This window comes from Tripterygium wilfordii, chromosome 23 (assembly GCF_013401445.1).
Source record: "Tripterygium wilfordii isolate XIE 37 chromosome 23, ASM1340144v1, whole genome shotgun sequence".
Taxonomy (NCBI): domain Eukaryota; kingdom Viridiplantae; phylum Streptophyta; class Magnoliopsida; order Celastrales; family Celastraceae; genus Tripterygium; species Tripterygium wilfordii.
This window is the reverse complement of record NC_052254.1, coordinates 9,878,436-9,896,380: the sequence shown is the minus strand read 5'-3', so window position 1 is coordinate 9,896,380 and position 17,945 is coordinate 9,878,436. Positions and strand designations below refer to the sequence as shown.

The 17,945-nt window shown below is 36.7% G+C and overlaps 2 protein-coding genes across 3 annotated transcripts; both read left to right on the top strand.

Annotated features, from left to right (window-relative positions):
* The first annotated feature begins 9,764 nt into the window (after positions 1 to 9,764).
* On the top strand, positions 9,765 to 13,254 carry LOC119993239 (ninja-family protein mc410-like). 2 transcript variants are annotated; one of them, XM_038840265.1, is made up of 3 exons: positions 9,765 to 9,950; positions 10,753 to 11,839; positions 12,518 to 13,254. In XM_038840265.1, exons 2-3 carry the CDS (start codon positions 10,846 to 10,848, stop codon positions 13,012 to 13,014), a joined length of 1,491 nt encoding a protein of 496 aa, XP_038696193.1. In that variant the 5' UTR covers positions 9,765 to 9,950; positions 10,753 to 10,845; the 3' UTR covers positions 13,015 to 13,254. The 2 variants fall into 2 exon arrangements, with proteins under 2 accessions (XP_038696193.1, XP_038696194.1); XM_038840266.1 differs by having other exon boundaries at positions 9,768 to 9,950; positions 12,521 to 13,254.
* An 871-nt stretch (positions 13,255 to 14,125) lies between these two features.
* LOC119993240 (E3 ubiquitin-protein ligase ATL42-like) lies at positions 14,126 to 15,812 on the top strand. Its single transcript, XM_038840267.1, has one exon. It carries the CDS (start codon positions 14,458 to 14,460, stop codon positions 15,697 to 15,699), a length of 1,242 nt encoding a protein of 413 aa, XP_038696195.1. The 5' UTR covers positions 14,126 to 14,457; the 3' UTR covers positions 15,700 to 15,812.
* The last annotated feature ends 2,133 nt before the right edge of the window (positions 15,813 to 17,945 follow it).

Sequence of the window (17,945 nt, the reverse complement as noted above, 5' to 3'; positions counted from 1 at the left end):
AAGTGCCATTGAAAATCTCGGTGAAATAGTAAGACCCGAAAATGTCTCCAACCGACTTAAATAACCCGACCCGATAGTGAGGAATTCTCTCTCACCACTTTGAAGTGACTTGCAAGGCATAAACTCATTATTGAAAGGAAACCATGCACCTTAAGCTCTTTCTAAATTTCAATCAAAGCCTTCGATTACGAACTTATATTTTAACCATTGATTTAAAACAAATGAGATCCAAAGTCGTAAGTCACACTTATCATTAACTCATCTACATCTTAAAAAATGATTTGTATTTTAAATTTTTACTTTAAGTGCGCATAAGAGAATTACTCAATAAAATACACCTTATTTGTTTTCATAAGCTATTGATGAGTGGAGACAGACAGAATTCTGGAATGCAAAACGAAGGGAGGGAGTATTGGAAGCCCCAGAATTAGTATTTACACCGTATTCACTGACTTGAAAAGAGTGACTTAATTATTAGTGTTTTGTCATTTATAGAACTGACGTGACATCCCTGTCTTCATTAAGGTTTCTCATTCTCTCTCTTCAATGTTGCTCTGTTCCTCTCCACAGGATGGGTAGATGGTTTTTTTTTGTATATTTATTGATATGTCTTTCAAATAACATAAAAGTCAAATTTAATGTCCTTTACTGTGTGAAGGCCATTTGAATATATCTCTCTGTCTAAAATATACATTTTTTTGTGCACAAAATGAAAAGCCATAATGATACGACATCACTACACCGTTTGACTTTTCATGTTAGAAAATAAATGTAAATACTAACTGTGGGGGTTGCGAATACCCCTTCCAAAGAAGAAAGTCTCTAACATTATTACATTTCCATGTGACAGCATGAGTATTGACAGTTGAAAGGGTGAATTACTCTTGACAGTTGAAAGGGTGACCAAATATGTCCAACATGGTTATATAATAGGGTAAACCTACAACCTACATATATGCATATACTACTACATGATGCATGTTCAAGAGTAATTCATGTTCAATGGAAGATTGAACAAGTAGGGTATGCAATATAATTCAAATCATACAATAAAGAAATCACAAAGTGGGGCTATTCTCCCTTAGGCACAATTAAGGCGAGAACGCATCATAATGAACAATGGGGAAGGATAAATGTTCTCAATAGGAAGACATATTCGAAGAGAATAACAAATGGTGAAATTTCTCTACCTCGCACTTCAAAAATTAGCTATGTAAATCAATACTTAACCTTGACTTTTTCTGGCCTCAACCAACCTACTATTCGGTAAATCCATCCTCCAATCAATATACAAACAACTTCAATTTCACATATCTAACACAAATTAATCCAATAAGTCAAGAACCCATTACCTTCTCTTACCCAAACTTTCCAAGCTCTTGAATTTCACCTACTCAAGCTTGTTACTCCAATCAACAATAGAATCTAGCAATACAACCATAAACAAGTCTAAATCAACCTATTAAATCACTAATTTCATCTAATTTAAAGATTTTCCCCCAAATCTACAAAACCCATAAAACCCTAGAATCCCAAATCACCCAATCTCTAAATACAAGCTTTTAGGTTTAAGAAACTTACCAAGGTTGTAGAAACAAGTAGAAGGAAGGGATTCAAGCTTCCTTTATGCCTCAAATGATGTAGGAACTCATGGGTTGGGGTTTGGGTTCAAACCTTGAAAGATTAGAACAAAGAGAGGAATTTAAGAATATGTAAGTTAGAGAGAGAAGTCATAAATCCAACTTTAAACAAATTGAAAGAGGGCAATCTTACCTTGATTGATGATCTTAGATTGATGGGATGGAGGTAATTTGAGAGAAAATGGGGTTTAGGGTTTGTTTTGGTTGGTTATTTTGTAAGAAATCGCGAAATAGGTGTTTTAAAACAAATTCGCGTGCTGATTTTTAGAGAGGTGTCCGGACACCCTGGGATGCCGTCCGGACACCTCTTGCCTGAAACCCTCCCTGTTGTAGTTTCTTCTATAGCTGTTCGGATGACTTTTAAAAGCTGTCCGGACAGTTACATACGTAGTCAAAATTTTCAGTTTTAAAACCACCAGTACACCCCCAATTCACTCGATATTAATTTCTAATGATTTTACACACACACACATATATATATATACTCAACACATATTGATCCTACTTAATTTCTAAAAGAAAAAGAAGTTTGGGGTATTACACCAACAATATCTCTTTACATGAAACATTGTAATCAAAGAATATGGCAGGCTATAGCAAAACATTTTGTGGAACAATAAACCTGTAAATCTATAATTGGCCAACACACAGCTGCAAGCTATATATTATTTTAACTCCCAGAAGTACCTTCATGAGCCTACTTTCTATGCAATAGAACAACGTCAAAAACAAATTGCATGCAACTTTTTACATATTATTTCACAAACTAAGGCGACTACTCTTTACATCTTCATTGTTTTTCTTCACAACATATGAGCTTTTTTAAATAGTCTTATCTAAGTTTTATTTGATGAACTTTGTTATACCAAATTGAGTGAGGGTCATGTGAAAGTCTGAAAGAGATCATAGTCTGTCGGCTTAGCATGCAAAGAAAATGTTGCTGAACTTTCGTGACACCTTGTCACATCTCAAGATACTTCTTTTCTAGGATTGAAATTAAAGTAACATTTCATTCAAGTTAATTGGGAATATCTTTCTCTGCCAATATTATAGAGAACTAGCTTTATCGCTGAGCCAATGGTAGCTCAATGCGCTTAAGAAATTAGAAATCTACATGTATTGTGTTGTGAATTCTATCATTATTGTAATGACCCTAATCTCCCATCCTACCACGTCATGTACATGTTATGTAACATAGAATATAGGATAAATTTGTACATTTCTTGGTCAATATATCTCCAATTTTGAATGCGACATTTTAAAAATTGTGATTCTTTAACATTGTTTGTCTAGATAAACCCCATGATGTATAAATGGGTCTTCCAAAATGTTTGGCATTTAATTGCTGTAGCAATTGAATTCTTCCACATTCTTGATTTGATCAAGATTCTTTGAAGAAATACCACTTTGTTCTCAATCTTTTGGATTGAGGAAAAGGGTAAGTCACTAAAAATATTTTTTCAATGGATACAAATTTGTTATTAGGGGACTTAGAGTCTTAAGAGATGTTTTTGTAGGTATATATTAAATAATACATAAGAATAAAACATAACTCTTATACAACAACAGAATTTCAGAAGCTTGCATTCAAATCAAATTTTAAAAGTTATACAATTGACATTCACACAATTGAATGTGTTCATTTTCAAAAAACCTCAAAAAGAAAGATATGAAAGAATCACTTAAAGAAGCATAGATAAGTAGTCAGTGTGATTGTGAAGAATATCATGCCATCAGACTATTGAAAATCAGCATTTTCAAATGCGTTTATGAGTTGCGTTTTGAGTCATTTTTTACTAAAATCACACAGATACTTGGCTAAAAATATTTTACCAGATAAGCGTGCGTTGAATTAAGGAAAACATATAAAATGGTACGTGTTTTGAGTTTAATAGTGCTTGCGCATTACAGAATTTTGTCCAAAATTACATCGTTTTAATTATTTTTTAAAAAATAACCCAAATATCTCATCTTTTAGGACTCAATCAACAGCAGCGATACAAACACAAACACTTGTCGATGGCGTAGTCGCAGACCTTAATCAACAAAAGCGTTGATTTATGCTTGGGATTATGGGTGAGAAAAGATAGCGAAAGAAAGACTGTACTTGGGATTATGTGAAGAAAATGAATAGTGAAAAATACTTTAGATGCAAATTCTACAATCACAAATGTAATTGGACTGTTACTCGTTTGAAGAATCGTATAGCTGACACTTATGATGGAATTGCACATTGCAAAAGTGCTCTTGATGATGCGAAGTAGAAATGTCAACTTGCTTTGCAGAAATTAAAATATTATAAACAGATGCAAAATGAGATGATACATGAGATTAGGATGACGGGAGCGTGAGTGAGAGTGTATCTCAAACTCAAACTGTTGATGCCCATGCTCCACAGCCTAGGGTGATGGGGCCTATGGATGCGTTCACAATTTCAGAGCCAAGGCAAGCTATACTTAATGCTCAATGGAAAAAGAAGAAAGGAAAGAGGTTTGCAGAAAAATTATAAGGTTTTGTTTATTCAAAGTATCGTCCTTTAATGTTGTCAATGATCCTTATTGGGTACCTATGTTTGAGAGTGTTGTTAACTTTAGCTATGGGTTTAAGCCGCCTTCAATGCATGAGATGAGAACATGGTTGCTTAATGAAGAAGTTAAGAAGTTTGTCAAATGAGAACTCAAACTGATGAGGGCTTCAACTTTGTGGAAAATTCATCAAGAAACCTCCTCAGTACATATTGCCATATATTGTTATAGGTGGGAGTCTATAAGATTACAAAAACAAATAAACAATACACGCATACCTTACAGTGGAGCGGATAAGATTATCTTGAGATGAGTTGTTGCAAAGAAGCATAAAAGTAACCAAAAGTAAAACAACAAATAGAAGAAAATAGACACCCAATATGAAGAGGACAAAAGAAGCAAGAGAATAAAATCATTACTATATATATGTTCTTAGATATACACAAAATTAATGGGAAGCAAAGAAGCTCACTCTTTTACAGGTAGAAATGGGATTGTGAACCACAAGCTGCCCAACCAAAAAAATTGAGGATTCGGACGACTTCCTTCGAGCTCTCCATCTCCAAAACCCTAGATCTTAAGCCTAACAACTTTCATTAGATAAAGAACATGAAATAGATAGCAGGCCAATCAAGGATTGCATCTCGTTTGTACTTAGAGACTTCGACAAAGGTATAGAATTGCCTCTAATTTCACCAATTCTTACTTTAATTAGTTATCATAAATTCTTATAAAATAAAGAGCTTGTATACATGAAAAACTATAATTAAGGCTTGTAATAGAGGTCATTTGAAGAAACAAAAGTATCTTGTCCATGAGAGACTCTTGCATAAAGAGTTGATATCTCACAATACTGAAAGTTACGGTAACCAAATATACCATTGAGAGGCTAATAGAGGTTTTCTGCTCTAACCCTCCATCTCTGAAGTGCATCCATCACGTCTCCACAAAACTTGTCACTCTCGCTCTCATCATGAATCATTATACTATGATAGGAATTAATACAAAAGGTACCAATGGTGGTCGTCGAGTTGAAGCATAAACTAATAACCACACATATGTGAAGGAAACTCGACAAAGACCCAGACCTGCTCCAGTACCTGACTCTCCCTAAAAGTTCCCAGCACTGCCAAACTTTCAACTCCTATAACCTATATGGCTTGGGGTACAATCCCAAATCGCTTAGAAGTGGGAGTGAAGTGCAAGCTATAATGGTGATCAAACTCCCTAATTACCAATAATTGATTTTCCTGAGGTATAGGCCTCAAGGGATTGGTTGTTGGACCGAGCCTCTTGGGCTCAGTATGAGCTAGTCTTAGGGGACGAAATTTGTGTGGGCTCTAAATGAAAAACTGTTGTTAGTGAAGGATGGAAGTCTTTCTATACCAAATGGTATCGAAGTGACCCATCTTTACGCGTGTGGAGGGTGCCTTCCTTGCACACCAAGTGGTGTAGCGGAAAGGGCTACCTAGACAAATACGGTAGACTCCTAAAGTCTAGAGTGAAGCTATCGCGGGCGTCGACTTTGGAAGCGTGGTGGTATGGTACAATCCCAAATCACTTCGATGTAGGAGTGAAGTGCTAGATATAAGGGAGGCCCAACTCCCTAACTAACAACAACCAATTTTCTTGAGGAATGGGCCTTAAGGGGATCGGTTATTGGACCTAGCCTCCTGGACTCAATATCGACTAGGCTTAGAGGGAAAATTCCATGCGGTCCCTGGACCCTAAGCAGACAAACTATTGTTAATGAAGGAGGGCGGTCTTTCTATACCAGCTTGTTGGTAACTTGGGTTGTCCCAACGTGTTCAACATGGTTCATCAATTTAGCAATAGAGGGTAGATGATGTGAAACTCTATTAAACTTGCCACAGTAAAATAATAAGTCAATAATTTTAGCTTTAGCAATCCATAACATCCAATGTGTGTGAGAAAGTACGTAGGATACATGTTAATTTCTTAGATTAATATATACAATTACGCTCAATTTTAATTTCTTCACATTAAGAGAACCTTGACAATACCATATAATGCAAACATACATAATCCGCACTGGACCAATATGGCTTCTGTCCTTATTGTCTAAGTGAAGGATACCAAAATAAGAAAGTCTACTTCATTGAATTTAGATTTTGGGGAAACAAAGGACATAATGGAATTGATACAATTTATTCAGAACCCTTATGCGGGAAAAATTAAAAATGAGAATGGGCTAAGTCTTTTAGGAAAAACCTTATGGGTAGTAGTCCCTCACATACGACTTTAAGATGGAAAGTCTTGAGAATCTACAAAACACCACTAAACACTGTGGAGTAATTAAACCACTAAAACATTAAGAGATTTTTGGAGAATCAAGAGCAGAAAAAAGGAGAAATTTTTGGTTCGAAAAGCCGCACACGAAAGAAGAAAACTTGAAGAACAGAAGGCATAAAGCCAAACAGAAGGCAAATAAGAGATCAATGACAGGAAAAAAATCCATACCCACTGAGAGTGTAACGGCCCGACCCGACCCGGAATGCGTTACTTTTGGTATCATCTTAATCAATCTACTAATTAATTCAATCATTAAATCATCGAAAATTTCGATAGCACCTCCCCTATTACGGAGGATGCCAGCCTGGAGTCAATGCGCAACAAATATCATAATTTCATCCTCAAACCTAGACAGGGCCTCAGACCATCTAATAATTCATATCACAAATACATTCTCAAATCTAAACAGGGCCTCAGGCCACCTAACAAATCATATCAACAATAAATTCCCAAATCTAGGCAGGGCCTCAGGCCACCTAACAATCGCATATAAATTCTCCACACACAATAATATATATAATCAAACAACCAATGTAAAGAGCAATCCTGCATGCAAAATCAATCATCAGGACACGAAATTCACAAACCCGATTCGGGAGTCCCAATCATACGGAGCACGTCCATCCAACAATCGAATTGAGGTATCACACAACGTGTCTCAACCGAGAAAACAAGTACGACAAAATACTAATAACATAATCAAATTTTAGAACCATCTAGTCCTATTACTCTCTAGTGGCCTATCCATGTCACACACGCTCCTCCTGATCCGCAACCTTGGTATCAAAACTAGACTCACATGTGAGGAGGGAATAAGGAAAAGAAAGGGTGAGCGAAAGGCCCAATAAGGAATAATAAAGAAAGAATGAATAATATAAGGCTGAAATAGTAAAAAAAAAGCATAAATGCAATAATATGATAACTAACATCATGTACATCCTAACACAAGTAATTAACAACACCATACGGGATCCTAACTTGGCCCACTAGCATTCCTATACTCATCGGGACCCTGAACAGCCCAACGGCATCACCGCATGGTGTCTCAAGTACGTGTGAAATCTTGACTCGGCCCACTAGCGTTCCCATACTCATAGGAACCCTGACAACCCACCGGTATTCCACATTTCACATCAATCAAACCTAGGAAATGTAAGAGTCCAAACTCGACATCTACCATGCAACTACAATGCATGTCCAACATGGTTAAGCAATGAAGTATACATACAACCTACATACATACCTCTACATGATGCATGTTCTAGAATAATCCATGCTCAATAAAAGACTGAACATGTAGGGTATGCAATATAACTCAAGTCATATAACAAAGTAATCACAATGGGGTTGTTCTCCCTTAGGGACAATTAAGACGAGAACGAAATCATAATGAACAATGAGAAAAAATAAACATTCTTAATCGGAGGACATATTCAAAGAGAATAGCAAAGCGTGGAATTTCCTTACCTCGCACTTCAAAAATTAGTTATGTAAACCAATACTCAACCTTCAATTCTCTGGCCTCAATCAACCTATTATTCGGTAAGCCCATCCTCCAATCAATATACAAACAACTTTAATTTCACATATCTAACACAAATTAACCCATTAAATCAAGAAACCATTACCTTCTCTTACCCCAAACTTTCCAAGTTCTTGAACTTTACCTACTCAAGATTGCTACTCCAATCAACAATAGAATCTAGAAATACAACCATAAACAAGTCAAAATCAACCTAGTAAATAATTAATTTCATCTAATTTAAGGAATTTCCCCCAAATCTACAAAACCCATAAAACCCTAGAATCCCAAATCACCCAATCTCTAGATACTAGCTTTTAGGTTTAAGAAAACTTACCAGGGTTGTAGAGACAAGTAGAAGGAAGGGATTCAAGTTTCCTTTAGGTCTCAAATGATGTAGGAACTCATGGATTTGAGTTTGGGTTCAAACCTTGAAAGATTAGGACAAAGAGAGGAATTTAAAAATATGTAAACTAGAGAGAGAAGTCATGAATCCAACTTGAAAGAGGACAATCTTACCTTGGTTGATGATCTTAGATTGATGGAAGGAAGGAAATTTGAGAGAAAATGGGGTTTACGGTTTGTTTAGGTCGGGTATTTGAGGAGAAATCACGAAATGAGTGTTTTTAAAACAATTCACGCGTGCAGATTTTAGGGAGGTGTTCGGACACCCTAAATGGTCGTCCGGACACCTCTGCCTGAAACCAGCTCTGTTTCAATTTCTTCTATGGTTGTCCGGATGGCTTTTTAAAGCTGTCCTGACAGTTACACCTGTAGTCACAAATTTCAGTTTTAAAACCACTCGTACACCCCCAAATCACTCGGTATTAATTTCTAATGATTTAAAATATATATATATACACTCAACACATGTTGGTCATTCCTAATTTCTAAAAGAAAAAGAAGTTCAGGGTAATACAGAGAGGAGCTGAATAACACAAGGAACTACGACTGAAACCAAAGGAGTTCACTAGCGGCCAAAAATAGTCGAAGATAAAAAAGAAAGCGGAAGTTCCACAATGACAAACATAACCGAGACAACAACGACATAATCCAGGGATGAACCTTAGTTGAGAACGAAGGAAAACGGTGAGGTAATTCCGAGCTGGGCAAATGAACGAAATGACGTGCTGCGCACACACACATCAAGCTGAGAGCAACAATTGAAGCACTGAAGACATCGCCATCAATTACATCAAGCTGAGATGCTTGAACCGTAGAGCTCAATGCGGATAGGTGAAAAAGAACTACCACATATGCCTTTCTAGAGCTTTAAAAGCATTGTGCTAACTACATTTTTTGCGTGGAAGCAACTAAGAACATCAGGCTAGTACAAATAAGGTAGGCCAACTCGCCACGAAATCACTCCAATCCCACGAAATATTAATAGTATTGATGATTGATTGATGGTATGGCTATTGCTATTGACTTTTTGATGTGAACCAGACATTTCACATTGGACTATTGGAGGGTGCAATAGACGAGGATGAACATAAGACTATGGGCCAAAGTAGAAATATACTAAAATACAAGTGGAGCGGAGAAAATAACAAAAAAAAATGTAAACTGGGCCGGCCGGCTCATATGCAGCCCGCAATATTTGTGGGCGGGCCTCCAATATATAAATATAAGGTCCAATCCGCCGAGTGCCCAGGGACCGGGTCAGGCGGACCCACTCAAGTGGAAAAAAAGGAAATCGAGAGAAAATGTGGTGTATATGCTGTGAATACAATACTGTGAGCGGCAAGGAGAATCTACACGATAATCACATGCAGAAAATGAAAAAAAAAAGAAAAAAAAAAAGAAGGATGGTTTTGAACATTTGGCATACCACAGAGTAGTTTCTGTGGCTTTGTGTTTTGTACTTCTCTGCCTCTCTCTCTATCTACTATTATCTCTGTTTTCCTTGACAATCTCGGCCTAGGGCTTTTGTCATTTCTTTCTCATCAGGTACCTCTTTCTCTTCTTTGTTTCGGTTATTTGTTCTATGATTCTTCAGATTTGTTGATTCAGTAACATTGATTTTTTTTCTATTGTATTTGTGGCTTTTAAGTTGTCTGAATTCAGCTCTTGAATTTGATGAAAGGGTCAATTTCTTTTTCCAGGATTAAGTTTTTGGGTGGATTTAATTTCTTAGGTTTTTGGGCTTGTGTGGATGATTTGATGATTGGGCATATCTGGGTATCTTTTTTTCCCCGGTTGACGAGATGGGGGAAAGTAAAATTGATGAAAATAAAGATCTTGGTCTTTATGCTTCTTATTGAATTTGTTTGTAGAAATTCAAGAATTTTGTTCAGCTAAGTATGTTAAGGTTGATTGATTGGTGGTGTATGCAGTTTCTAGGTGCATGAGAAGTGGAGATAATTAATGTTGGATATGTTGATTCTTTCTGTGTGCTCTATAGGCACTTGGATAGATCTTTAGATTTAATTGAGTTTGCCAGTTCATGAGAAGGGTAGCTGATGGAGTTGTTTATTATAGTTTTTAGAAATTAAAAGGCATATTTTATCCTTTTTTTTTTTGTGAAAATCTAATGAGATGACATGTCAGTGCTATAATTCATCACAGCTTCCTGTTGTACTTCAACTATATGCCTAAGGAAGCTCTTATTTTTGCGACTTTAGGGAATTTCATTCAACTCGATGTATGCTCACTCTTGTTTTGTTAGATTTTGTTTTTTTTTTTGGCTCCATTATTTTAGTAGTGATCTTCATTTCTGTGCTGGAATGTGATATTATAATTGTCTCCTCAGTATCCTAGTGGCAAGATCATGAGCTGTTGCCAATAGAGGAGAGGATTGGAAGAGCTTGCTGTTGAACCATAGTGATAAAATTGATTCCCGAGGATGGAGGATGAACATGGCCTTGAGCTTAGCCTGGGTCTAAGCTTTGGTGGATCATCCAGTAAATGCAAAGGTAAAAGTGGGAGCTCTTCTGAGACAAAGACAGAAGAAGGTGATAAATGCAGCAAAGTAGTTGATGACTTTAGAAACTTCTTTAATGCTAGTGGCCAGAGAGAGGGTTCGAGCACTGGCTCACAAAAAAGTGGCTCGATGAAACCTCAGGAAAACTTCTTCAATGTTCTTTCCAAAGCACCCGTTGATACAGATGCTTCTATCGAGTTGAATGGTAGGGGGCTCTGGGTTGCAAACTATAACAGGTCTGAGGAAACAGATGAAGAAAAAAGGCCAGAAGCAGGTGGTAAGCGTAAAAACTTCTTTGATGAGATTAGTAATCAAAAGAAGCATGAGGGAGAAGCTCATCTTACTGATTTGCCAGAAAAGTCAAAAGTGTCTCACATATCAATTACAAGCGAAAGTGACTCAATTGCTGAAAATGAAGATGTTGCAGAGTCTGAAGTTGGTTCAGCATCAAGGATAATTTCACACCATCATGATGGTTCCAAACAATTTACTGTAGCTGGCGGTTCTTCTGAGGGTGGACCCAAGGGGGTTCATGGGTCAGCCAATTCCAGTGTTATGGACTTACAAGGGCAGAAAAATTTGAACGGTTCGGCAGAAAATGACTTTAGGCTTGGAAACTTGCCATCTAGTGTTCCTATAAACATCATGAATGTCCCTTATCCAGTAACTGTGAAAGATTCTAACGCTGTAAGTGCAGCCAGTACGTTTGGCCATCCTTCTTCAGGCATGAAAAGCATATCTACCCTAAATGGTGATCGTCAAACAGGGAGCCAGATAATGTTTGGCTATCTTCCAATGTTGGATAAGGATAGTTCCTCAGGTTTTGTCTCTCAGCTTCATCAGTTCCATTCTTCCTTTGCTGGTAGAGGCACGCCAAATTCAGATAAATATAATGACAGCTTGACGACATCTCAAGGTCTTCTTTCAGTTTTGTTGATTTTCATTCTATGCACATATATCTACTAGATGAAGATTTTCTGTAAATTAAGCAGTTCTCTTGTTCTTCATGCTCTCACAAAAGATGAAGAAAAGATGGCAAAATACCTAGAAGACGAAAATATTTGTAAATTGTGCATATCACTTAGAGCAACCCTCTGAAGAACTCTTATGTTTGGTATTTCGGTCTTGATTGGTAACTTGCTCAGCCTATGAGTGAAAATGTTAGATTGATTAGTTTGATTGAAGGATTGAACCATAGAATCAAAAGAAATTGAGATACACTCCTTTTCTGTGTGGTATACATTAAAAAAAATTTAACTTTCAATCAGTATTGAATTTACCATGCATTTAAATTTGTAAAACTAACCTTTGGGATACAGTCCTTTTTCCTGTGTGGTAATCATTTAAAAAACTTAACTTTCAATCAACATTGAATTTACCGTGCATTTAAATTTGTAAAACTAATTTTTGGGTTGATCCTAATATTTATTTCTTAGGCTACACCTTGCTGTATGGCTTTGCAGTAATTTTAAGTGTCATTAGTGTCTCTTGATATTAGTCTTCTTTTTTTTTCCTACCCAGTTGGATAAGTTATTTCACTTTATCACAGATTTGACATGAGGTTTTTAACCTTATTCCTCTTGTGTAAATGTAGCAGCCATGCACGTAGTTGCACGAAATACATCTGAGGCTACTCAATATGACGGGAAGAAGTTTGAGCAGGCCAGTGGTGATGGCAAACAGCATGCCAGGGAAGAAGGTTCTTCTTCTCTGACAGAGGAAGAAAGAAGAAACAGCATGAACCTCAGGGCAAAGGAGGCTTCTGACCGGTCAGCTGCAGAAGGTATCTCTTTTGATTTTTCTGCTATAAAACCAGGTATTGCTGCAGATGTAAAATTTGGGGGAAGTGGCTCCTATCCAAATCTGCCATGGGTTTCTACCACTGGGCCTGGTCCAAATGGTAGAACAATTTCTGGTGTTACTTACAGGTATAGTACAAACCAAATCAGGATTGTTTGTGCTTGCCATAGTTTCCACATGTCTCTGGAAGAGTTTGTTAGACATGCTGCTGAAGGCAATGTTAATTCAGACAGTGGGAGTGGTTTGGCGACTTTTTCAAGTGCCAATCCGGCTGCCTCTGCTCAAAGTTGAGATCTGCCATCCTTTCATAACTAGATTAATAAAGTGCTGATGCGTGGTGGACAGAAACCTGGCTATGATATACCAATTGTGAGATTCCTCCTTACTGTTCTCATTGCACTTGCCTAGTTGTTACTATAACTTTTCCTTTTCAATTTCCATCTAATGTTGCAGTTGTATGTAATAATGTGTAGAATCATCCGCTTATCTCACCTTAATGTTATAAGTATTTCTGTTTCACTTTTTGTACTTTTCATCCTTGCATGCTCCTGCTTTAATATTTTCAAGGAAGTGATCTGAACTTATATTCTATGATGGTTATGAAGTTGCTATCTGACCCGGACGCTCCACGTTTTGTGCCAGTCTTTGAATAAGTCATGTCTACTTTACATTATTGATTTCAGCTTCATTGACAATTTTAGTTTGGCTGTTTGGTCAAGAATGAATGACATGGAACTGATTTTACTTAATTGTAGGCAGACATGTATTGAACTTGTTTTCCACACTAGTGGCTGTCTAGACAAGTGTCATGGCATGTCGTCGCAATGTAAATTATATTAGTTGATAGCTCTGGTTAATAGGGTGCTTCTGATATCTGAAAAGCTGCTGCTCACGTTGGTCACTCACATATTAGTTGATATCCAGGACAGTTGAAAACTGATTTGGATTGGTGATATCATCATATCCTATTAGCATCTAGCTTGGAATTTGATGTGATTTATCACCCTCTTTCATAGTTTTAGCTAGGGAGTTCTCTCTCTTATGAATTATCTGTAAGATTGAGCTTATGGGGATGCCTTATGTCTAACACCAGGCCAACAGTTTTCTTATTGGCTGTGGATGTTTTAGCTGTCAATGCTCATGTAATCCATGACCAGAATTTAATGGTGGTTTTTTCATAAGGTGAGATCACCCTCCTACGGGCAGCACTAGATTAAACTACAACTTTTTGACTTCTAATTACAGGCCAAATCCACCTTGATCATCTATTTGTCAAATTAACACGACAACGACCGATGATAATCCCTTTAATTTGGATTAGACATGATGATAATCCTTTTAATTTGGACTATACATGAGCATATCTATCCCAGTTTTTTGAAAAGGTTTAGAGTTTACGGTTTAGAGTATCTGTCATTAAAATATTTATAACCAAAATTTTTGTTCTGAGTCATGCATTTCATTGCCTCCCAAGTCAGAAGGCAAATTTGTGTACAACTAAAAGCAGCTCCACCTCGTCATCACTACTGAATTTCAAACTTAAAAAAAGCCCCACAAACACATTATTATATAACAATTTGTCAAATAAAAACATAGAAAGAAACCAAGATATCTGACGACTTACATAGAAAAAAGAACAGACATATATTTAGAGTCTCATGAACAACAAAACAAACCCATATAAAGCTACCCCTTCGTTTGCTCAGAAGAGATTTCTAGACCCAGAAAACTCCAATGAATCCACTAGTTTTTCTGCTCTCACATCTCTTCTTCTTCTTCTTCTTGTTCTTGGTTTGGCAGATTGAAGCACAATCTTCCTTTTCCCAAGAAAGTTCAGAAGATGTTGTCACAAGCTTTAGACCAAGTCTTGCTGTTGTGATAACAATTCTGGTCATCATGTTTGCTTTAACAGTTATGGTCCTTGTCTACGCAAAGTGTCGCGGGGGTGGTGGTGGTGGTGTCTCTGTTAATCATGCTAGACAGATTGGATCGAGTTCTCGATTCTCGGGGATCGACAAGACTGTCATAGAGTCTCTTCCTTTCTTCAGATTCTCCTCTCTTAAAGGCTCAAAACAAGGCCTTGAATGTGCAGTATGTCTCTCTAAATTCGAAGATATCGAGATCCTTCGATTGCTTCCAAAGTGTAAACATGCCTTTCATATCAATTGTGTTGATCAGTGGCTTGAGAAACACTCAAGCTGCCCTCTTTGCAGGCACAAAGTCAATGCTGATGATCCCACCATTTTCACATATTCGAATAGTATGAGATTCTCCAGAGGCCATTCTGAGCTCCAAGAGGACTCAAATGTTGAGATTTGTGTTCAAAGAGAGGAAGATCTTCGCGGACCTTCTTCGAGATTCAGCTTTCGAAAACTCGAAAAAGGTACTGGTACTACTGGTGGTGATAAGGAAGAGCTTTCATTAATTCGAGACGAAGAAGAAGAAGATGATAAATCAGTACTGCATAAGTTCAATCACCAGATTATAGTATCTGATGCTGTCTTCAAGAACCGATGGAGCAACGTTACCTCTTCGGACCTTATGTTCTTGAAATCGGACATGCTAAACGACATGTCAAGCAACAGATTTGATTCATTGGGTTGGAGTAACAACAATTCAACTACTTCAAGAGCAATTAAGGGAGAGATGGAGATGAAGAGACTATTTGTCAATACAATTAACAAAAGTAGCAACCAAGCCACAATCCCAACATTACCTTCTACATCAGATTCAAGCATTTTGAGCCCAGAAGACAGAAGATCAATGTCTGATATCACAGCTCTTTCGCGATTCGGGAATTCGGGTATGAAGAGGAAAATCAATGATTCTGGAAACGATAATGCTAAGGAGAAAAGGGTTAGGAGGCTTTGGCTTCCTATTGCAAGCAGAACAGTCCAATTATTTGCCAACAGAGAAACAAGAACTCCACAATCTCACTACCATAGGAGCACAACACAACCACCATTAGATGTGTAAATTAGTTTATGCATGTTTTTTTGTTTTCTTTTTGTTTCTTTTTTCACACACATTCACAAGAGGTATTAGAATTTCCAGCTCAATACACATCAATAATATTGTCCACTTTGGATTGTTCGGTTTTCATGGATACATCGGGCCTGCACGGTTTTGCCTTCCCAGGAGGTCACCCATCCCAATAGTACTCTCGCAAAAACACACTTGACTGTAAAGTTACAATCACATGTTTTTCTCCAAAAAAATACGTTGTTGATGGTTAAGAACTGGAATCATCTATCTGTGTTAACAAGAGCTGAAGTCTCATGCAGTTAGTAGTTTCAGTAATATATAGCTGGTAAAGCCTGTGCACATGAAATTTATGATTAAATTTCTTGACAGGGAAAGCATAATGTAATCATAAAAAGATTCCAGGAAATACAGAGAGGACAACTATTTGTTATTGTATATCATATCTGGAATCACAGGCATGACAAGTGGCAATAATTGTCTTCTGTTTATCAATTACAAAAGTGAAAAAAGCTCCCTTTCAGGTGCTGCACTTTGATTTTATATGAACAATTATTGGACTCCACCATTAAAAACAGTAAAGGAAAGGTTCCCAAAATCTTTTCTTAAATGTTGTTCATGATCGATTTTTTTGGTTCGGTTTTATTTTTAATAGAGAAATGTGTAATTTTTTTTTTTAAAAAAATAACCAACCAATCGGTTTTTAATAGAGAAATGTGTAATCATAAAAAGATGTCAATATTCCCAGGAAGTAGTAGTACAGAGGACAACTAGTTCTTGATTATTTGTTATTGTGTATCAGGTCTGAAATCACAGGCATGATAAGAGGCAATAATTGTCATATTTTTATCAATTAGCAAAGTGAAAAAGCTCCCTTTCAAGTGCTGCACTTTGGCTAGCGAATTCTCCTTAAAATTAAAAATAAAAAAAGAGAGTAAAGTTCTCCAATATCTTTTGTCTGATGGTCACAAATGCCCCTCTCAAATAAAACATTGAATCATGTTGGGTTTTTAACCCTAACTGGGCATTTGGTTGGCATTTTGAAGGGGGAATGAGACGAGTCGAGGATGAAAATCACTCATTCCTTCGTTTTGTTGAGTTTGGGAGGGTGAAATTCCAAACTCATCCCACCCTCATTTCCTCCTTATGGAGATTAGCCAAGCTCACTAAAATAGTGAGATTGACTAATATTCAAAAGGGAGAATGAGTTTGATACTCAAAAGATTATTATACCCCTTATTAAGAATTAATCATAACCATTAAATTAATCTATTCTTATTTTTATGTACAAAAAATTGGGTAGTATGGAAATTGTACAATTAAAATTCTAACACTCATACTCACTCTTCATTTCATACCAAACATGGTAATGTTCATCTTACACTAATCTCATGCTCACCTCACACTCGCCTCAAGCTCGCCTCACACTCAGACTTATTGAATTAGCAACCAAATGCCCCGTAATGGTTTATGACAGGATGAGTGGTCAAGATGAATGTGGTGGATATGTTATATATATACTTGGATTATCTGCTATCTGTGTAGGTTTATCTGTTTAGAGAAGAATATTGACGTGAGACAGCTCTTGGTAGAGTGGATCACTCGTTGGTGGACGATCAAACGTCTTCTCAATTGAAGTCTTTGGTAGTTGCCAAATCACGTGCAACTAACGGACTTGCTGTAGTTGTTGAAACATACACTGAATAATTGATGTACTAAAGTGTCTTCGATTTAGAACCTTTGTAATCTTTATTCTCATAGTGAATTGTTTCCAATGTTGGTCGCTTAATAGACTCGAAGCTATTCCCTATTGGGTTTTTCTCGTTATTTTTTTGTGTTGTTTATTGTTTCTTATTCTGCACATTTTCATATTACTTTACTAATAGTTTTGCGATTAGAACATTATTTGGATGTTTTTGGGATGCATGTTGATGGGATGTTTATCATTTTTGGAATCAAAATGTGAGAATCTCAAGCTATTCCATTTTTCTAAGGACAAAAACCCAATACTTGGTTTTGTATTTGTGGATTTTTTTGTTTATTTTCTAAAATTTTCTGTTCTTGCATAAGAATTCTTGCTGCCATGACATAATAGATGAGTCACCCTTCTTGTCGCGCATGAACAAATATGCATTACATCATGTTTGCAGGGGTCTTTTTAATAAATTTTTGACCAAACTTTTGTTGCAATAAAAATAATATTTCACTTAGTTTCCCTAATTAAATAACTAAAATATGTC